Source organism: Vidua macroura, chromosome 4 (genome assembly GCF_024509145.1).
Source record: "Vidua macroura isolate BioBank_ID:100142 chromosome 4, ASM2450914v1, whole genome shotgun sequence".
Taxonomy (NCBI): domain Eukaryota; kingdom Metazoa; phylum Chordata; class Aves; order Passeriformes; family Viduidae; genus Vidua; species Vidua macroura.
The window spans coordinates 8966621-8989953 of record NC_071574.1 but is presented as its reverse complement, the minus strand read 5'-3'; the positions used below and the strand labels follow the sequence as shown (position 1 = coordinate 8989953).

At 35.1% G+C, this 23333-nt stretch overlaps 1 protein-coding gene across 1 annotated transcript in view; it reads left to right on the top strand.

The window, feature by feature from the left end:
• The window catches only part of LRBA (LPS responsive beige-like anchor protein), a 365433-nt gene that overhangs the window by 95931 nt on the left and 246169 nt on the right, over positions 1 to 23333 (top strand). Inside the window, exons 31-33 of the mRNA XM_053974943.1 lie at positions 2207 to 2285; positions 2547 to 2680; positions 4843 to 4904. Coding sequence (XP_053830918.1) covers positions 2207 to 2285; positions 2547 to 2680; positions 4843 to 4904 — 275 coding nt within the window. The remainder of the gene's footprint in view (positions 1 to 2206; positions 2286 to 2546; positions 2681 to 4842; positions 4905 to 23333) is intronic.

The following is a 23333-nucleotide window of genomic DNA, read 5'->3' as shown; positions in this document are numbered from 1 at the left end:
CTGAATAACCATTGAATCATGTGGCTTTGTTGCCTTATGTGGGCTTTGTTTTTCTGTTCAGGAGGCTGTGTTCTAATTCTCGGCACATCATTTTACAGCTTCTGTATTGGGAATACCCAAAATACTTTTTGGTGGTTTGACTATGGAAAACTAGCTGTTAAAAAAGATGGAATTATATCCATGAAAATATTGAGAACATCTACAAAATCTTACCATCACCTTGAAACTTTCAGGAATATATATTTGATTAGTCTTTATTAGAGAAATTATTTAGGACACAGTGCCCAGAAGATTCACATTTCATTTTGATTTCAGCTAACACTTTGTTCACCACTTTTTTATTCTTCATTCTGTATGGCCCACTCACTTTCCTTCTGATTTTATCATACCTATACAGCAGTCAGCATAAGAGCTTCAGGTTGAATTTATGAAAAACACAAATGAATCACATTCACAAAGATATCTCCTATCTCTGAAGAAAGAAAAAGAAATGAGAGCAAAACTTTTCATGGTTATGGTATTCTAGTTTATTTTATTAGTTCCTGTGCTGCCTTTGAAACAAGATTGGAGAAAACCACCTGCTCTGGATAGAAAAACAAAAAACCCTCACCCACCAGAAACCCTTGATACTTTTTGGAGGAAACTGTGTTGCCAGAGTTTTGGAGCAGAAGTTTGAAATTTGGTGGGAGAAATAAATTCACTGTCTCAAGGATCTATCTTTCCCATCTCTTTCTAAATCTGTTTCATTTCAGTCAAGTTGAAAATCTTTGAAAAGTTTCAGTTGACACATTTTGGTTAATAGTTTCAAGATCTCAGCAACTGATTTCCAGGTTGCATTTAACTGAATTAACAAACTCCATTGTAGGTGGAACCATCAGGAATTTTTCTGTAGTTACAGTTCTAAAAAGGATAACATCTTTGCTAAGATAGGCGTGAGAACTAAAATGATTAAACTCTCTTTTTTCAGGCTTTTTTCCTTTTTTTTTTTCCTCCACTCCTTTCCAGCAGCATAAAAATCTGTAACGGGCAAGGTGAGAGGAAAGAGAATAGGACAGGGTCTCAGGGTGGAAAGAGATAGGATTGCAGATGGACTAGGAGCAGTCATGCTCCTGGGAAACACACAGAAACCTGTCTGCTAAGATTCATTCCTCTCTGTACCTTGGAATGCAGTGTAAGATTTGTGAGTCACCATTCCTATCCTGGCAGAAAATATCTGTGAAGTCTCTGGCTGTCTTGCTTGCCCCCTGTTCATCATTGCTAATACCAATCCATACTGCAGTATGGGGAGGTTGTATTTCTCTTTATATACTGAACAGCAGAATTTAATATTTACAGATTCCTCCTGTGCTGATGAGAGCCATGTAGTGTCAATTTGACATAACACAACTGCTTTTTTTCTGTAAGTGTAGGATACATAAATGACCCAGTCTTCCCTATCAACCTTTGAATAATTGATGTAGCAAAGTTAATAACTCATAAATGAGGTTATACCACTGCCATCATGCTAATGACACCAGGAGTGCAATGGAAAATTTTATCATAGCTGCCTCTGTCAGAGTCTCAGTTTTGCAAATATTTAAGCCTGACTGTTGAAAATACCCACTCATTGTTTTCTGCATGATTTTGACACAAATGTATATTTTAATTTTAGACAAAAATATTAAGGGCTTTCTGTGCAAGTTACTTGAAATTAGGTGAACACTTCCATTAACCAAAAGAGATGGCTTTAAAACATTACCATTTGGCTGTATATTATTATATATTAGTATTATTATATATATTAGCTTATTATAGGCATATTAAAGGTATAAGACATTGTTGTTTGTATTCATTTCTGGGGTTGTGTTACTAAATTTGTTCAGAGAGGATCCTGGCTTATAAGACCAGAAAGAATCACTGCAGCCTAGTCTGACTTCCTTCACAAAACAAACTACAATGCTTCCTTGAATTACTTTCTGTACATGCTAAAGCAATATTTGAAAAACTTGCCATGGCAAACCTGGTAAATACGAATGCAAGTAAATAGGACTTCTGTGGAAAAAATATTTGAGGTACAAAGAGGTGAACGGAGTTCACCTAGTCCTCACACAACACTTGAAAACCATGGTTTCTCAGAGCTCAAACTCAAAACTTTAGTTTCTGTCTGCTTTTCTAATCCCTGGAATGTTTTCTTATATAATTTGTTTATTATTACTTTCTCTTGTAGGAAGGGGATCATCTAATTCAAAATTGCCATCTGTTCCTGCAGTTTCTTCAGTGCCTGAGGATTCTGCCTCCAATATGAGGTAACCTCTCCAATTGATCTGAACAGCTGTGCTGTGGCTCATGTTATTGATATTACAGTTGATATTTTGATACCACGTAACGTAAGAATGTCCTTTTGCCGATTTTCAATAACTAATGAAGGTTTGGTAAAGTACAGAGTGTTGGATTAATTCCTTGTTAAATATGTATATCACTTAAACATTGTCAAGATCTATATTACTTTTTACAAAATTCCAGTAACTTCCTTCTTTTATTGCTAATCACATGTATCTCTCTACTAGTATTACAGACAGACTTGAGCATGCTTTGGAAAAAGCTGCCCCACTTCTGAGAGAGATTTTTGTGGATTTTGCTCCCTTTCTTGCTCGGACTCTTTTGGGCAGCCATGGGCAGGAGTTGTTGATAGAAGGTACAAGTAAGTTTCCATTTAAAAAAGGGGGGTTTTGTGTTCTTTGTTACCTTGGAGACCGAACATTTCTTTATTTAGGAACTTTCTTCTTGCCACCTCAAACAGTGCTGTCCACTGGATTTCACTGCCTCTTGTTCCTTCTGTCTTTAGCCTTCTGAAGTCATTGTCATTGCCTCCTCATCTTTGCCATCTCTGCTACCTCTTTGTGTCCATCTTCCTTTGTTTTCCAACTTTCATGGCCATTTGTCCCATAGAAGCTGGTGTACAAAATGTGCTTTGTGAGCTTTAAGAGAAATTTTGGTGTCATGGTTAACACTTTGTTACACAGTAAAGTGTATAGTGTAGCAAGTTGGGTACAAGACCTGACACTTTTACTGGGATGTTGGAACAGACATGCTCTTGGGAACTATGTCAGTGGAGTGTGTTCTGCTGCCTCTCTCGCACGTGAGTCTGCTCCTGGCTTTTTGGTTTCTAATTGGAAGGGAGTCATACAGGTAAGAGGAATCCTTGTCAGTATGGAGGAGAATGATCTGGCACATCTGAGAAGATGGGGATTCCTGTGCACAGCAGTGATCATGGCTCTTCCTGGTGGAAAATTGGCATGAAATGGTCACGATTGAAATGATGAAGTTTCCATTCTACTGATGGGTTTCTCTCTGCTTAAGAATGAGGCTCAGTTCCGCAGTGCAGACATTAATGTTCTCAATTGAAAAAATTGTGCATATTGGAAGACTGAATTTAGCAGTGCAACACCAGTTTTTCAATTTTCACAAAATTTGACTATATCATATGAATTGCTTTGTCCACTGATTTTTAGAGTGAAATTTTCAGGTTTTGCCCTGTTGAAGAAGTGACAAGAAGAGCTTGTTGCAGCTCCCAGTGATAAGTGCACTCATGATAGAATCCTCTGGTTGCTTAACTTGAGCTGTGTTTGCACTAACAGACCTTATTTTTTCCTAGGGAATTAAAGTTCTTTTTAAAACATTATGAAACTACTTGTTTCTTGGATTAGAACAGTCATCCTGTTTGTAGGGCTGAATATGAACATTGTCAGAAACACAGAATATCAAACCCTGCTAAATGTTTCACTGAGTATTGCTGATATCAAAATTGAGACTTCGTTAAATTTCACAAATTAAAGTTATTTAGTTTAGGAGTTTAGCTTGCTTACCATTTGAGATAAGAGGAAATCTAAGAAGTGTATGAATTACTTTCTGTGAGACTCAAAAAGATGGGTTTTTACTTTTGCTTATGCATTTGGGCATCGTTTTGGCTGATAAACATTTTAATGGAAGCCTCCTTGTGAACAAATTTATTTCATTCATTTAATAATAAAAAACAGAAAAGAAGTTCTTCTCAAAGCTTTATTTTTGAAGATAAAAGAAAATCAGGTTCAGAGTATTTTGACTGTAGTATAGTTATATAGATGGATAAGTGAGTATTTCATAAATTGGATGAGCAAAGAAAAAGCAGGATAATCACTGGGAGTGTATGAATGGTCTAGACAAAAATAAGCACAAATTTTGGTTCTAAATCCCAGTTACAGACAAACCCTAAACAAAATGTGAATACAAATAATAATACTCAAATTAGTTTGTAAACAACTGAAAATATATAATAGGTTACTGCTTGCACTTCTGCTTAGGTTTAGTGTGGGGTTAAGGGTCAAAGTACTAATAAGAGTGTTTGGGATGTCTGCTGCCATGAAACAAAATGGAAACTTGATTGATAGCTGGGGGCTGAAAGGAGAGCGCGTCATGGAGAAAGCAGAGGTCATAAAGCCATTTCCCTTCTCTGCATATATAATGACCCAATCCTTCGAGAAATAGCAAAACGTAGATACAGTGGATTAATATAACATATGTTAACCACACTTCTGATCATTTTGACATACAAACATTTATGAAACTGAGTAATGGGGGTAAGAATTACTATTAGCTGCTTCTTTTAGACAGAAGGCATGGAATTTATGATTTCCCTCTCACATACGTACTTTTATTTTGTGCTGATAAAGTACAAAATTGAACTGGAAGTGGCATGAAAATTTTGGTTTTCTTTTGTTTGTCAAAACGCTTCTAATCTACTGCACTTCAGAATAGTTTGTGTTAATAGCTGGTGCCACGAGAGCATGCATTTATGTCTCTTTTTTTTTTTTTTCCCTTTTGTAGGTCTTGTGTGCATGAAATCTAGCAGTTCAGTTGTGGAGCTGGTGATGCTCCTTTGCTCTCAGGTGAGGTTTAAGTAATTCTGAAATTGATCTGTCTGAACACAATGGAGATTGCAGATAAAATTTTACTTTTAATTGAGGTTCATGTGTAATAGGTAAAAAGATAATGTACAAGGCCTTTTAATTAAAAAAAATAGCAATGGTGTCTATCCAAGTGGGTTTTTGTTACCTTGCTATTGAACATTTACATAATCTTGAAGATGGTGTGCCTACGTAATTCTATGCTGTCATTTTTGTAAGATGAGATAGAATCAATGAAATATTAAAGTTAAGGAAACAGATTGATTTCTGCATCTTGACATGCTGAAGCCTCTGGGATAAATAGAATTTTTCCTTTTGTGTAGAGGTTATGAAATGAGTGATAAACACTTTTGAAACCCTGTCATTCCTAATTGATTTGACAAGTACTAAAGATTTGAGATAAATTTAAGAAAGCAACCCTGGTTGTCATCAGTTTGGGACATTCTACATTCCTAAAGGCAAAGTGATTTTAGATATGTAAGAACTTGAGAACTCCCTGTTCCTGTGTTCCGAAAAGAAGCAGAGCCTAAGGAACTTTCTTAAAATTATGTATGCTTTATTAATTGGATTTTTTGGGGGGTTTCTTGCTTGCTTTTTTTTTTTTTTTTTTTTGTAATTAAATGGGAGACTGTTTTTATTGAGCCTTTCTTGGTGCCTTAAAATTATACCTTTCTGGTAGTAAATTCCCCTACTTAAAACTTTAAAATAGCCTTTTTTAATGGGAATGGTATTGGTCTAGAGGTCAAGGGTTCTGACCCATTTCAGAACCTTTGACCTTCATTTACAACCCCTATGGTTTGCTTGCCTGACGAATAAGGATAATGCAAAATTAATGTTTCTTCACATCGATTTATTCATTTTAGTGCCTATATTGCCAAATTTATTTAGAGTGTGCTGATAGACATTTCATGAATACAAATGAAAGAATCATAGAAGGTGTGAAAAATCGATAGTCTACATTGTCAATAAAGTGCAATAAGAACAATTACTTCTGGAGATTACACCTAATAGATTTTACAATGAACTAGTGAAGAGTAGTTATGTTTTCCAGTGAGGTTATTATTAATGAATGTAACCAGAACTTTGCTCATCTAGTTTTCCGTCTTCCTCAGGAAATATAGTATCATTTTACCCTGAAAGGAATTTAATATTCCTTATGGAACTTTTGGAATTTAGAGATTATTTTACATATGTCAGTACTGGACGTGAACATTGTTCACAACTTCTAGAATATGAACTTGCAGCTGATTTAAATTATAAAAGAATCTTTGCTACTGAGAAATCCATAAAACAAATTTTACCATTCATTCAGGAATGTGTTAAAGTAAAAACTAATCCAAGTATTAAATACGTGTCTTACAACTTGGTATTACCATTTAGAAAAATTAGTTTTTGGTGTCCATGCTGCTTGTATCAATAATTAGTGCTTGACCTTTCCCCTTTTTTTTGGGTAAGGTAATCTAATCTTTCTTAAAATCATGTTGTGCTCTGTACTGTATGTCACTTGTTTGGTTTTGGGAAGCGGAAAGGATAAGGAATAAATGACGTGCTCTAATGCATCTATTTGTCATATGTGTCACAATGCCACTTAATGCTAATCTAATCAAATTGAAGCTACCATGATAGCTTAGCAGTGCAAGTTGCACAGGCTGAGGTGGTTCTTTGTGGAGTAGTAGAAATAAACCAATAAAGTCACAAAGACCTCAAAGTCTTTTTAAAGTTACATAGCAGCTGTAATTTTTGGCAGAATATGAAAAATGATGTGAGAAATGAATCTAAAATTAGCTCCAGATGTATACAGATTGTTCTGGGGTGATAATTACATTTTTCACTTTGAATTTTCCTAATTCAAAGAGGTCAGCATGGCAATCACAGAAGTGATTTATTTTGTTAAGAAGTGAACTGTCTTTTGCTACATGAAAGCTTGAGAGATATGAAATTGAATTTCAAGCCGACATTTTACAGATACTGGGAGGAGATGGGGTTGAGCTTGATTGATTTTTTCTTTTTTTCCCCCCCTTCTTTTTATTTTCTTTTTTTCCCCCACAAGATAGGGTGGGACATGAAGTGATATCCTTTTGCTAAAATTTTAATTAATTTTTAAGAGGAGATGGAGAGGATGCAGTGCCAAAGATCAAAAGATCAGGTCAAAAACCAGTTTTTAATCACATAAATAATGTGGCATAGTTATGAAGTAAGTATCTGCAAATTTGATTTAAAACTTCACAAATTTGTCAGCCATCGTTTTATGAAATTGAAAGATTGCTCTGATTAATCTTTGGTGTTTTTTATGATAACCTCTTCTCAAAATTCATTTTAAACATTGTAGATTTGATGTAAGTACTTGGATTGTTTTTCTGAAGCACCTGACATTTTTCTGATGTTCATTTAGATCTGTGGCTGAATTATATTTTTCTTCCTCAGATATGGAAAATGGAATAATAACACCCTACAATTTTTTCATAAAATTGTGAAAATAAAGCTCTTTAATGGGTGAAGTAATTTTTAAAAAAATTCAAGTGGTACAATCCTCTGAAACTATTTGTGACACCTGGTTAATATATTTTCTCGTCTAAAACTCATATATTTAGGCATATGGAAAAAGACTCTTTTTTAATGTTTTTGTGTTTGTATGTTGATATATTGCTTTCTGTTTAACATAAGGTAAAAAGAGAAACAGGTGGTTTGAGACACAGACAAAAGGCTTTTTCTAAGACAAAAAAAATTGTGTTTTTTGATAGACATGCTACATTTTGAAACGTGTCTCTGTGTGTGTACTTACATTTCTATAAATCTATCAAAACATAAAGAATCCTTCATTTAATATTACTGCAAAGTGTTCCTGCTTATTTGACATTAATATCATTTTTGAAGGAATCGACGTTGCATTCAAGGCCACTTTATAAAAGCGTTGTGTTGCTCATCCTAATTCAGTCTGACACACATTCCAATAACACTACCTCCCTTCTTGGGTTTAAAACTAAATTTATGGCTGAGCATTGTGAAGTGCATCATTTAAAAATGGTTTCAACCCAAAACATCTAATAAATAAATAATGTGTATGGCTACTCAGTAGCAGACTTTCCAGACTAGAAATCATTCCATCGGATACTCAACAGTCCACTATCGGAGAGGGCTGTCAGATAAATCTTAGAGTAGCTGCATTCATGTCCTGTAAATCACATGTTATTGTCTGAGCCTTCTGCCAGGTCATCTATTCTTTTCCCATTTATCAGAAATGCATACAGTACAGTGAACCTGGAAGCACCATCTCATCTGGTCTGGCATCCTGTTGGGGTAATTAAACCAGCCGAAAGAGAGAAGTTCTCTTTCTGTTCTCTCGTCTTAAATGAGTGACATTAGGATGTTGGAGGTGCTCACATGCAGTTGTGAGACAAGACTTCTTCACGGGGAAACTGATGTCATCCCTGAAGAAAGCATTTTCATCTAGAAGGGCTGTCTCTCTGTGTCTAAATCTCAAAGTGGCATGGATGAATTGCATGTCCATGGAGTGCATGTCCATAAAGCATAAGTGATACTGTGCTTTCTTTCATTTGTCAGATATTTTCTTGAAATACATGACTATGTGGAAATACATGACTGTAGACTGTGGTCTTCTCTCTCATGAAGGGATTAAAAATATTTATCTCTTGCCCATGTGCATGAAACATTATTGTAGCTCCAAGGTGAAATGGTATGAAATAGGTGAGATCGGTTCTGTAATATTCGTTGATTATTATTATAAACTGCCTTTGGATTTACAGAATTTCTGGCACTTGAAAGATACTGCTTTCTGTAGTCAGTCAACTGAATCGTCAGTGGAGTTTGTCTTACAGTACTAATTAGGTAGCTCTTCTCAGCTTCATCTTCTACTTAAGAGCATTTTTCTACTGAATCTAAATGTTCTAGACTGCAAAATAAACTTACACTAACTGATTCAAACACAGTTCAGCTCTTGGATAATTTTCTAAAATTGATGGAATGCTACCCAGCCTATTTAAGAGGTTACAGCTGAAAATGAATAAATACTGCAACAACTCATATGACCCCTCCACTGCCGACACACACACCCCGTGTGCTTGTTCAGGGTGTTCTGATTCTTGGTTCCTCCTTCCTCTATCCAGTGTTTTTACAAAAGGACTAAAAGCACATTCTTGGTAGCTGATGGTATATGTAAAACCAAGACCAGTATTTCAATACATTTAATTGCTAAATATTTTATCTTCTGAAAATACTAATATGATATATTGCTATTAGATGTATAGTGGCCCTTGATAAAGTATTAATTCCTTGGGGAGATGGAAGAGGGAAGCATAAACCCTAATACTACAAATATTTTTCATGTGCAGAGATAGCGTTTCCTCATATTGCCCAGTGAAATATAATCATGATTCAACATGTCTCGTGCAGGTCTGACAGTTTTTGGAGGTTTATGTGTGCATTTCAAAAATACAGCAGAGGCTGATTAGTAGTATTAAGACAGAAAAAATTACGCCTTGAAAGTTGATCTTACTGCCCTTGTAGGCAAAGGTCTTCGGTGTAGAGGTCTTCAGCTTGCTTTCATTTTTCTTTTTCTTTTTTCTTGTCTAACTTAGTTGTTGCTGGTTAAGAGGTGACATTTTTGCCACAGGTATTTCTTCAGCATGATACTTCATATTCTACCAAATCCCTTTGCTGGTAGATTCTGGTGCTCATAAAGAAGTCAGTGTGCATCCCTTGCATAGGCAGCGTGTTAGGCTTCTCATCTCTCTTACTGTGATAAGGAATCTTAATTGAGCAATACCAATATGTTCCATGTACCCATACAAACTGTAGGATTCCATTATTTTCCCTAAGGAAGAGCAATAGGAGTTGGATTTTTTCAGCAGAATTTTTCCACAGCCTCCTTCCTCTTCCACCCCATTGCTTAAGTGTTTGTGGAATGCAGGGGGATCTTTAGGCTTTTATGAGTAACCTCTGCTCAGAAAAAAAAAAAAAAATGCATCAATGCTCCAAGTTCATTACCTCAGGAATGGATTTCTGCAGTGTGTTCTAAAATGTGGCAAGCCTTTGAATTGCTTGGAGATTTTAGTTGATGTAAAAGATGGCAGGTTTTCAGTGTTGGTTTAGAGAACACATTATGCTGATGCTATGTGATCTGCACTGGATCCTAATTTACCTTTAAGTGCAATTTCATGTGATGGGTAAGTGCAGTGATTGCTATGAAGTTTTAATTGAATTGACTATAGGTTATCTAAATGACCAATGTCACTGTGATACCGTGGCAGCCGAACTCAACAGATTCATCAAAACTCTTTAGCAATATCCTGGTTGAGATATGAAGAGAATAAATGCTGTTGGAATAATTTTTATGTGCCCCAAATATTAGATGATCACATTTTAATCACAATAATGTTCTTCCATCTAATCACTTGGCTATAACAGCTGAAAATAAGTTTAAAAATGATAATCCTTTAGATATGTGATCAAAAAAATATATATGTGTATTTTGGCATAAAGGGTAGATTTTGCAGGGATTTTGTAAGCTGTCAGGTGATTTTTTATCAACTATAATACATGCTCTAATTTCCTTTTAAAAGCCATTTAGAAGATATCAGGAGTGGAAAGGTTTTCTTTTTATACAGTGTAAACTTCTGCCAATAGGATCTTAGTCTATATCAAAGATTAATGCAGCAGTATTGAGTTAAAAAACTTCAGTGATAGATTGCTTTTATTATAAACTTATTAGAAACATAACTTTATCAGGCAAATGAAAATGCTTTAGATCTTAACACACGAAAATTGAAAAAAGAATGTACCAATGTCTAAACTGAGAAGTTTAGGGGAAGATTTTGCATGAATCATGCCCGTAGATGTTTGCCTTGTGTCTTGTATTACTAACTTTCCATGAAATGTTGTGCCAGAAACTTTATAATGCACTTTTGTCTTATTTTTAACATTTTTTAAAAATTATTTTTATTGCTTGTGCTCTTTTGAAGTATTTGAATATTGGAAGAATATTTGCTAGCCTAGCTTTTTGTAGAGATGAGGTAGCTGTGGAAGGGAGAATATTCAAGATCATCTTACTCTACTATGGATTATTTAAATTCTTAAGTGGCTCAGATCTGCTTCATACCAAGTGGATCCAGGCACATTAATAAACTGTGTAAATCCTAACATTTGAAGACATAAGATTGCCAATCATGTTAATAAGTGTTACACAAACAGCAGTAGGGATGTTTCTAGTGTAATTTAGTAACAAATTACTACATGGTCTTTGTAACTGGAAAAGAAAATGGAAGATATTCATCCTACTTTTTTTTAGGATGCAACTGGATGGAAAATAATTGGGAAATGCCTGTTGAGCTTTATGTATAGTGTTACTTCTGATATTTTCAGTGAAAAGTTTTTACATTATAAACTGTTTTCTTCTCAAAAATTCTTTTTCCCCTGCAATGTATGTTTTAATCTACAGAGGATGGAGAGCCAGGAAGAGGGAAAGATAGATCTCACAGGGTGCCAGGGAGAGGGAAAGGTAGGTCTCACAGTAGCCAGGGGACATGCTATCAAAGTATTCTCCTGAAGCAGAAGAGATTTAAGTTCAATTAATGTTTCAGGTAACAATTATTATCACCAGATAAAATAATCTGTCTGAAAAGTTTCAACATATCCTCACAAAGTAGCTAATAGTCCAGGAGTTTAAAGGCATTCAGCACTCATGTAGAAGAGTCCAGTTTTGAAACAAATTAATCTCCTCAATTTGTAAAAGCAACATTGTGATTCATCTGTTTGTCCTCAATTGCCATTTCCTTTTATTTGTTGTGAAGCAGGGTTTCTGCATTCTCCTGCTTTGCAAGACACTTGATATATACACAGTGAGCTGTTTGGCTAGTGCTCAATAGGATTAACTTTGGAAAATGTGACTGAAAGTCCTGGAAGGTGTGGGTGGACACTGGCTGTGGAATCCAGATTCCTTACATGTGGTCCTTTGGTGCTTGGATTTTAGATTCTATCATGTCAGTAAGTCTCCTTCTAACAAAACAGAAGGTTACATTATGAAATCTGTTCTCTAGAACACCTGGGTTCTTCCTTACACTGATATATCTGGGGCTTTATGCATAGTGTAACTTCTTTCCTTCCTGAGTGGGAGTTTTTCTTCCGTCTCTGAAATCTGAGGATTTCAGTTTACGTGCTGAAAATGTCTATTGACAACTTTCATTCTTGGTATTTGTCACTGAGCAGAGTACTTGGAATAATTACAAATAGATTACATGTGCTATGGATATTTTGCTGCTTGCTTCCTTGAGCTGTATTATACATTTGAAGTGTCTGAAACTGCAGATCAGATTGGTAGATAACTGTCTGAAGTGCAAATCTGATAAGATTGAAATAAATGGGAAAACCTTTCCTTTGAACTGGAGAATGTTGAAATTACATTTAAATTAGCTGCATATATTTTTTTTGTTCTTTGACTTAAGCAATATGTAGATTTTGTCTCTCCAGAACTAGATTATTGGAATATATTCTGTGTGAGACCCCAGGATAATGTAAAACCTGTCTGTTAGAACTTCATCCCCGCTCTGATTTCCTATTGCTTTCTAAATTGTTTGAGAGTTTAATTGCCTGTTGAGTTCCATGGAATTGCTTGGAGAGCACCCTAGTATGTTTAAGTAGGAGTTTCTTTCAAGCTCCTATTCTTAATATTACACTTCATTACACTTAAGACCTGCTTGAAATCTGCCTTTTCTCTTAGGTGTAATTGCTGACTTCAGGAATATTGTACCTTTAGTATGGCTTATAGATAGATTATTTAAAATTTCTGTGTCCAATGGTGACTAAATTTAAAAAACGTTATTGTAATAGACTCATGCAAGAACCAATATGCCATGAACGAATGGATGCATACTGACAGTTTGCTTAGTAATAAAAATCAAAGAAGTTTTTAACTTTGCTTTTGCCTTAAGTGTGAAAATAAGATGAATGTATTCAGAATTATTTGCCAATACTGCACAAATAATAAGTGACCTATTCTTGACTTAGTGATGCAAGAAGCACTTGGTAGTTGTATCCTGGCAGGTGGTGGTCTCAGTGGTAAAAATGTGTTTGCTTGTATCCTTATATCTTTTCATAATACTTAGTCTAGGAGGATGTTTTAAGGGTTTTCTCATTCTCCAGTTTGGAGATGAAATGTACAATGTGAGATTTTAAGATGAACAAAAACTAGTGGTTTTTGTTTTATGCTACACATCTGCTTTCTGGGACAGAATTGAGAGCTTTGTGGTTTTGAAGTATGAAAAAAGTCAAGATGGGTTCTATATATTAGACTAAGAAAGTGTATAGAGAGGTACAAGCAGACAGGTGTAGTAAAGCCGTGACATTTTTGTTTGGAGTGATGTGAAGCATTGTTTCTTGGAATTCCAGTTGGAGTATTCAACATATCTTGCAGGCTTTTGGTAGAGAAATGGATAAAAGATAGGGATACAAACGACAAAACCGTTCTTTGAAATACTTTGCCGCATTGGAGTGGAGAGAGATGAACTTTCCTAAGTTGTTCTTACTGAAACAGAATTCTTTGGCAGAAGTGAGGATTTTTCCTCCCTGATTTTCTTTTTTTAAAGTACAATCTTTAGTGGTTCTATAGACTTCTCTGCATTCATGAGCTCATATGAAGAAAAACTCTCATGAGTTAAAAATTAGTTGCATTTGCTGAGAAATTCAGGACATGGTGTTGGTGTGAGTTTAATGGAAAACACACCCTTTACAGCTAGAAATATTAGCCCTTAGAGTTTTGTTGCTGAGAGTTTGATTGATTAATGTATACGTTTTTATGTCTAGGGAGGAGAGTGGATTGTCTAATGTAAATGTGAATCTTGGGAGCGGGATAGGGGAACAGAACAGCTTAATTTCCATTAATGTACAGTGCTGCAGATGTTCAAAACTGAGGGAACATAATTTAGCTACAGAAGCAAGACTTTTCTGAAGAAAAAAGGCATCCTGTTGCTTCACCAGCACACTAGGACTTAAAAAAACACCACCATTTAAGGTGAGTTTTGTGCAGCAAGAGCACACCCTGTGGCTTGGCAGTCTAGTCAGAAGGATGATACCATGCTGACTTTATAACTAGATCTTTGAACAATATTCTCAGGGGTGGTAAATGCAAAACAAAGTAATATCAACTGGCACTTAATTCTGTGAGCTCCCTGCTGGTGGGGCTCTGCACTGAAATGGAACTCTTCCTGACAGGAAGTCAGTCGCGAAGTGTGGAGACCTCTGAAAATAAAGTGTGCTTTAATTTGACACCCTGCTGTTTTACAGCCAGTCTGTTTAATTTGAGACTATGGAAAGAGGGTTAGTGCAGGGGAGGGGTAGGAGATTATGGAAAGTTCACTGAGCAGCAATGCTTCTTGCTGATATAAGACTAATTACAAATATGGGAACTTTTTTCTTTATGTTAATAAACCAAATAATGTGTCTCTGTTTCCGAGCAGAACTGCTTGGGGAACTCAGGATTTGGGGAGCTGTGCTATTTACTGGAAGTTCTACCCCAGAAACTTTGTGTAGTGGTACTGTTCAGTTTATTGTCTGACTTGTGCTCTTATTTATATGCATCTCTGCTTTTTGCCTTTTTCTTCAACTGGGAAAACATGTGTCTCATCAAGGATTGTTGACAATGCACTATTTTTTCCATAAGTATTTTGTGATAACGTAAGTAAAAACTCATAATTCAGATTATTCAGCAATCATGCTATTGAGGTCTATTAGGTGTTGGAGCCTAGTTCAGAGTCAATTTTGATTCAGAAGAAACAGCTGGTTTTTCCAGTGTTCTTTGAATAGTTCTGCAGACATTTATTTCTGTTTCTACGTGAAAGCAATATGGATATATTTTTTCTTTTAGTAAATCTGCTTGGTGAGTGCAGGTGAGGATTTGCAGTGAAAGGAGTAGAAAATTATTATTTATCATGTTTATTGTAGTGACAGATGATAATAGCGACTTTTGTTACATCATGTTTTTTATATATTTTAGTGTAATTAAACACAATAGATGTAGGATGAGGAAGGGAACAGAGTTTGCAAGTGGAGTGTAATATGAGAGATATTAGTTTTTCTGCCTTTTTTTAAAATTGATTTAGCTTTATTTTCTCTAAATCTTTTAAGAAAAAATCTGCATTAGGATAGGATTGCCTAAGGGAATATCACGGGATAGGTCCGGACATCCTGCGTTGTGAGGGAAGAGGTGGGATTGGTTCAGATACTTGAGTGTCATTCCCTCAAAGGTACAATGATAGCAAGAATCATGTTCATCATTCATGTGCATGCATTCATTATGAGAGTTTAAATAGAAACCAAGGTACATTTGAGGAAAAGAGTGAAACCAGAATAATGGAATCATAGAAGGTTTGGGTTGGAAGGATTCTTAAAGATAATTTAGTTCCAGCCCCCCTGGCGTATAAAGGGGCTTATGGTTCCAAAAGATGTTGTATTTCTTTATTAGTTAAATTTATTTATTTGAAGCTAAGACCATTGAGCAGGAAGGCTGCTGCTATTTGATAGTGATGATGAATGTTGCTATCAGTGGGACCAGTCCAGCACTACTGGTGCTGCTGCGCAGCACTGAGTTTGCTGTGATTTTCTCGTTTTTGTAATTTGTAGTCTACCTTGAAAGGCATTTTCCTTCCTGTTCAGTGGTTTTACAAAATCTCAAATTACAATCACAGTTAAATAAAAAAGCACTGAAATCAAGGGTCAGTTGTGTTATGCTCCTGCTATTCCTCAATTTGTTTGCCTTAGTTCATGAAAATGATGCTGGCACTGCAACTTAATTATTTGGATCTTTTCCTTTGTTCACCTTATGTTGTCACTTTTCTTCACGTCTGTTTTTCTGACTCATTCCCTTTGGCTTAAGAGTTTTGTGCTTTCCCACAACTGCTTGGTACTTGTATTTCTCAATTAATTTTTAAGATTCCTGTTTGTATTCTTTCTGAAGCTAGTCTTTCATCTTGGCATTGAAAATAGCCGATGGTTAAAGAAGCTGGAGAGGAAACTGTGGTGGAGAAGGTTTGCTGCTAGATGAACTCAAACCTGACCCCTAATTTTGTTTCATGGGGCGTCATGGCAACAGCCTGCTAGTGGGAGAGAGAAAGGGAAAAGCTGCCTGGGGAAATTGCTTCCTCAATCAGAAACTGGGGACCTGAAAACAGCGATCACTCATTCAGTTTTTTCCCCAGTTTTTCATACTTCTTTGAAACTAGATACAAAAATGAAGTTTATGCATTTTGATCAGACAGATACACCGCTTTTATGCTGTGAAAATTATTACTGGTATAATTTTATTTATGCAGTGATATTTTTATAATTTTGTATGAATTTTGGATTAAGTTAAAGTTTTCTTTTATTGCTGTTTTAAGAATATTTGGTGTCACCATAAATTATGGTAAATGCAACCTATCTCAAGATTTTTGGCCATGTGCAGTTTTTAAAGATTGTATATGCTGTAACATTTTATAGAGTATATCTTTCATAACAATGTATTTTTTAGGATAGATTTGTCCTTTGAGTTGTTACTTTGTTGAGTTTGTCACATTTGTCACTTTGAGAGTAATCTCATAGCACAAAAGGCATTGTCTGACAAGCTGACAGTTTTTTTCTGTGGCATTTTTACTGAAGAATCTAGTGGTTAAATATGTAACTCCAGCTCTACATGTGTATAATTTATTCTCAGAATCTATAAAAGCTTACTGTGACTTGAACTCTAACTTTTAAGTATTGAAATTAAACTCTCATTATAGTTTTAGGCATTTACCACTAACAACATAATACTAGTTTATAGGAAGCTCTGTTTACATGGAATAACCCACATGGTTAAACAGCAGGGGAGTCTTCTGCTTTTAGTTAAAAACCTGCTGTTTCTGTATGGCTTATTTACTACTTCTTTAATTCTTAATGTAGTGTGCTGTGGAATTGAGCATGCAAAAGTCAGCAAAGAGTTCTGGTTTTTGCGTCTAAGGTTATTACTTGCTGTACAATAATAAAGGCACTATTTTATTGGGTTAGTTGTAATTAACTTCAGCACTAGGCATTGATATAAATCATTGCTAATCTGTTTTCTTTACATTTTCATTCTTTTAAACTGGTTTCACATAGCTTCTTTCTGTTGTCCTTTTACATGAGCACTAGGGTTGTAATTGCTTCTTTGAATTAGGCTGTCGGAAGCTTATGTGCGTGTTGGTCCACGAATTGATTAAGGAACGCTAATGAATTTCATATAGCACTTTTAAAAGATTTGTAATAAATACTCTGTAGCGGTGATCTGTTATAACATTAGAACTCAACACAGTGTTGTCATGCTGTGCAGCTGGGAAGATATTTCAATATCAGAAACTTTCATTCAGTTTCATAGTTAAAATTTTAATAATCTTCACAAAAAGAATTTTGTGGTTATGAATAAAAAAAAAAGGTCATGTACCAACTTTTTTCCAGAGTATATTTTATGAAAGGAGTTATCTTTATTATTGTTTTGGTGTTTGATAAAACAGAGGAAAAATACTGAAACAGTGTTAGTTTTCATTTTTCTGCTTAGTTTTAATGTTTGATAACGTGGGTCCTATGCCATTCTGACTGATTTATTAATACACACGTACTGCAGCATGTTTGGCTGTTCCTCAGCAGCACAGATTTGAAAGAAGGATTTTGTTTGTTCTTTTCAGACACCATTGCAACACTGAATGTGTTTGTTTCTTGAATTCCTTCTATTTTTCAGGGGTAGATGATCACACATGCATGATCTCAGCCCACCTTTATGTATGTTCATTAGTTTGATATGAGTGTGTTTGGGATATTTTCTGACATTAATGGGCATGGTGTTATACCTTCACTTGAGGAGCTCTCTCATCTGGTCAATTTTTACACAACTTTCTCCTAGAAGACTCATTAAAATTTTCAATACAAAGACTTCAGTTGTGTATTGTCACCAGCAGATTTTTTTTGACAAAAAGCAATGTCTTTTTTAATGGAATGCCAGCAGTAAATACTTTTTATTATAACTGGGTGTGCTTGATAGTTTTAAAAGTCTTATAAAAATAATTAGCTCTTTTATATAGTTCTAATGGCAGCCTTGCAAGTTTCCCCTGGAGCAGTCTCTAATGAACAGGCCTTGATTTTTCCAGTTGGGCTTTCAGATTCCCGGAGGACTTGACTTCAGACCTTGAAGGGCAGCAGCTGCCATTTGTCTTGAGCCTGGAGTTGCCAAACAGACAGACCATGTACTAATAGGACACATTTGTACAGCCCGAGTACGTGGGACCCCGATAGAGCCCTAATGACGATCATCTGTTGAGAGCTTGTAGTTGGCCAGGGTTAGAGTAACTTTTATCACCCTTATTGAAATCAAACCCTCTGTATTGATTAGTGGGGTAGCTTGGCTTGTTACATGGATGCCACGTTAAAGCTTTCTTCGAGAAGCCTTTGTTTAAATTTCAGTAAATCCAAGCCTGTTTGATAAGGTTTTTTTCAGTGACAGGAGGTTCTGAATTTTTAAGATAGTAGTAAATATTTTTGCAAGTTCTCACTTTGTTTCAGGATTCAGCAACAGTAGTGGTGTTCTGTAGAGAAAGGGCCATGAAAATATTTATTGAAATTAATTTTTTTTCTCAGCCAGTTTCTGATTGTTCTTTCATTATTTGTTTATGGTTTTTAAATTTTGTTTGAGCACACAGGTATGTCTGTATATATACTGGATAACTATCTCAAATGTGTTCTCATGTTATTTTTATATTAATTTGTGTCACATCTTTGCAAAATGTTCCTCTTTTGTAAGTACTTGGCATGTGCTAATTTTGATATTAAATTGCTGCATGGTTTCTATATATGATTTCCCATAAATTCATGTTGCTTTTAATTTTTTTCAATGGAGCTTCATAGATTAAAATAACTGAAGCATGCTTCAACCTTTAAAAGTAATTTATGTTTGCAGAGATTCTGCTTAACATGCAGTATAACTTTTTTTAATTATGAAGAACGCAGCTGAGATATAATCTACTTTTCACTATATGTTCTTTATTGCTGAGTTCATTCAAGCCTGTAGTGGATGTGGTGCTGAGAGAGTGCTGACACCAAGTGCAAACACTGCTGAAAAGTTCTTGATAGTTTACTTTAGGCACTTAAAGATTAGTGTATCTCTCTATGAACAAGTTTTTCATGCAGATTTGACCTTTACTCTAGGATATAATATGTCTCTTAGTCATATGTTAACACATTTTCCCACCCTGCTCCTTAGTGCCCCATTCATAGTTGTCAGTACCAAAGTCATCCTTCTCCTTTGTTTCATAACCAAAACAAATTATCAAAATTCCACCAGCTTTATGGGAAGGATGGATTAGTGAAGAATTTTCTCTTTTTTGCCTGCTGATGGGTATGTGTTTCAGCAGCTAGATATAATCCTTAATTGTAGAATATGTTAAACTGTTTAGAAGGGGATTTTTTAAAGTTTGTGTGAAAAATTAATTTTTAAGGAGTATGCATGTGTGTATATATATATAAATGAGAGCAGCAGGACAGTATGTTACAGTTAGAAATAGAGCAGTTTTCACCTATTGGAAGTGTTTTAAATATTCCGTTCAAGATTGATGGTTAATTGCTTAGCCATCAGACCAGTTGATAGGTTGGTCTTGCAAATATTTGTATATACCTTGAAGAATGTATGCTTTGAGGTATTAAGAGAATTGTAGAATGGTTTGAGTAGAAAATGACCTTAAAGAAAATCTAGGTCCAACACTCCTGCCATAATTGTTTAAAATATGATTATATGATTATATTACTTTACCAAGGGTGTACACCTGAAGAGGGATATGTCCATTTGCTGCCTACAGGCAAGCTTTTCAAATTCCAAACCAACAAAAATGTGTATCAACAACATTTTCTTGGCATTTGTTTGAGTGATTAGTTTAGGAATGGTTATATTGGGCTAGATAAAGCCTCCACTTTGCTTCTTGTTGTATCTCCAACTATAGACACAAAGAGGTGCTCAAAAAGAATAAAATACGACAAGTGTGATACTCTTCCACTCTCCAGCAACTTTTGCTCAGGCTATTTCTGAGTTGGATACAGTTTCTGTGTATTTAGCCAATATTCTGTGTATATTAGCCAATATTAATGTGTTTATTTTTTTGATATGTACTTATTCTGTCTCTTCTTGATCCTATTGAACTTTTAATCACCATGATATGCTTTTGGTGATAGATTCTTTACACATTGTGTAAAGAACCACCTGCATTCTTTGTTTTGAAGCTGGCTCCTACTATCTGCTGCTTGCAGAAAAAGGGTTTTTGGGTAAATAAGAGGTTCCTGAAGTATTTGATCTGAACAAGGATACTCAGAATGAGTAGGAAGCCAATAACAAATGGAAAAACTCAATTTCAAGGCAGAAATTTTTTAAGAACTTCATTTATCTGATCATGCCGTGTGATTGGAGATGTACCTTGTTTTTATGAAAGGAAATATGAGGATGAAATTGTGTGAAAGATTTTTAAATGCATCTGAAGATGGAGATAGCTACACACACATATCTAGGTGCAGTGACATAAAATGGGATGTACGAGTACTAAAGACTGTTTGTTACACTGATCTTGTTGCTGGTTATGGTCTTACCCAGCTTGTGATATTTTGGTCTTTGGTTATAGTCTAATGCATGCTGTTGGTCTTGGTATTTGCTAAAAAAAAAGTAAATGTAGTAATTTATGAGTTTTATTAGAGAATTTGGTGGTGTTATACAACTGGCCATTAGTTAAGGTTAATTAAAAAAACCCACTGTAAAACAGATTAAATAACCCCAGTATTACTCAAATAGGACAACAGGTCATGATATCAACCTCAAGGGAGATTATTAGTTTCTGAAAGGAGGGGTTTAAGACCTCTACTGTTTAATGTTTTCATTTAATGCCCCTTGTGCACTCAGTAAGACTGTGCTAATGAAACTTGTTGATGATATAAAATTGAAGCTATAGAGGACTGGGATGTATTTTTGGTCACTTCAGAATTGTGCTGTATAGAAAGGAAATGTAGAATGTTATTCCATACAAAATTATAATTCAGATGAGGTTTGCAGCACCATTTCAGGAAAAGGTTTTAGTCCTTGCCTAGGGTACTTACGAGGCTGTGTATAGTTTCTATTTAGGAAATAGGTGACATAGTAATGAATTAGGAAATTTCCTTATCAGACAAAGTATTTGAATAAAATGTGATTTCTTATATCCCTGTCATGGTGATTTTTCATTGGAGTTATTTGTGATCGTGTCTAGTGCTTCCTGGTTTTTCCCTTGCTTCACTGTTGAGTGTTCAGTGACCAGAAGCATTAGATGTTGTCTCTTGGTCACTAAACATTTAGAGCCACGGGAAATGATGGTCAATTACCTACAGCTTAGAACAGGTATGAAATTATCGTCTCAATGGATCAGCTGTTCCTCAGAAAAGTGCTGAAATGTGTTTTGTAGTTATTTAGTTGCATTAGTGGTTGAGTTTGAAGCTTTTAACATGTTTTTTTCCCTAATACCTTTGGGAGATGGATAACTAAGATGCTGATATAATAATGCAATATGTCTACTGAGTGTAATTGTTTGAGAGTGAACATATACTATGGGGAAATATTGAATGGATCATGAAAGATGAAGACCATTAGTCTTTTCTTTCAACTATTAAAATAAGCTTTAGGGTGTGTTCAGCTGTGATTTATGAAAATGTTTAGACTAATACCTTCTTTGATGATGTCTGATGTAGAGAAAAATGCTGAAAAGTATCATGATAAATGCACTTTCTTTTCACTTTTGGCAGCCTCCATCTTCACCAATTAAATTTTCAAGTATTGTTGTGAGCTCTTTAGAAAGCAGAACAGCAGATGGACAGTATCATAAATGGAAAAAAATATTTTGCTTTTCTTGAGTTTTCTCACACTTTAGCTAACAGAATAGTTTCAGTTATCATTATATAAAGCTAAATATTTAGAACTTGATACTACATTTAAAACCTCTTAGAAGGATTATTTGCATATGCTCTTTTGTTTAGAATATTAGAAACTAAAGGTTTGTTTTTTTTTTTTTCCACTAGAATACATTTATAATTTGTGATGAATAATATACCTCATGTTCCAATTATTCTGCTTTTAATTCTGATTTCTTGAAAATTGTAATACATTGTTGCAGCTTAAGCATGGTGAGCATGATAAACATGATAAGCATGTGTTAGGCCTGGAAAAGCAGATTGAGAAATCAGAGTTATAATTTCTCCCCTTCATTTGAAATTTGGAAATTTTTTTTTGGGGGGGGTGGGGGCAGAGGAGCAGGATTTAAGTTGTAAATTAAGTTTTAGTTGTTTCAGTATGTGTCTGATCAAACCTTTGTCTTACTGACTGAGAGGTAATTCTGCAACATTGAGCACCAAAAACTGCACCCCAACACTGTGTATTAAAAACCTCCTACATTCAGAAATCTGAAATTTGTTTAAGACCTATTTCCTGTTTTGAACTTTTTCCCTGCCTTGGAGTTGATGAGATTTTTTAAAAAATAACCAGAGTGGTAGAAGTACTCATGTAGATAATCAATAAGATTATTATTTCACATAGAGCAAAGAGTAAAAAAAAACAAGGAAGTTGATGTTGATGTCCTTACATGAAACTTAACTATCTGCTGTAGAATCAGTCTTTTGTATTAGATTAGAAGATTTGAAGAGTTTAAATCAAGAGCTGTATTTGTCCTGTTCTATTTGCCTCTACATTTTCCCCAAAAGATAAGGCACACACATTTACTGCTCTAATTTTTAACTAGACTAATTTGTTCGTATGTGGTCTAAAATTAAAAAAAAAATCTACTTTCTCTTTTTGTTAAGTGATTTTGTTTTCTTCTCATCTTTCAAATGAGGGTTGCAAGCCCCAGTGACAGGTCATCTCAGTTGGTTGCTTTCCCCCGTGTCTCTTATGGGGGCCAGGCAAAACCCACCTACATGTTTAAGAGGTGTAGAATTTTGCTTAATTCAAGGTTCAACTGGATTTAAGGAATGTGCAGTACATGTTCATCTGCCATGAGCATAATTTCAATGTGTTAAAAATGTTACATTTTTTAAAAACATAGTTTGTTAATGGTGCAGTGTTTGGATTGTTAACAGATTTTTTTTTAAATGAGTAGAGATGACTATGTGATGCTGAAGTGAGGGTTATTATTAGGAAATATCCCTACTAGGGTTTAAGCTGCAAGAGAAATTCGTGTCTAAGGAATGAGCCTTGCCTTAATGTAAAACAGTTTTTGGCACTATCATGGTTCAAAAAGGCAAAAAGCATTCATGAACCAGAGGAAGTTCAGGATTATTACATGACATAACAAAAGAAAATGGTGGAATCCTTTGTGGGATGTTTTTGGATTTTCTGCTCCCCTTAATATGACCTTAAGTAAA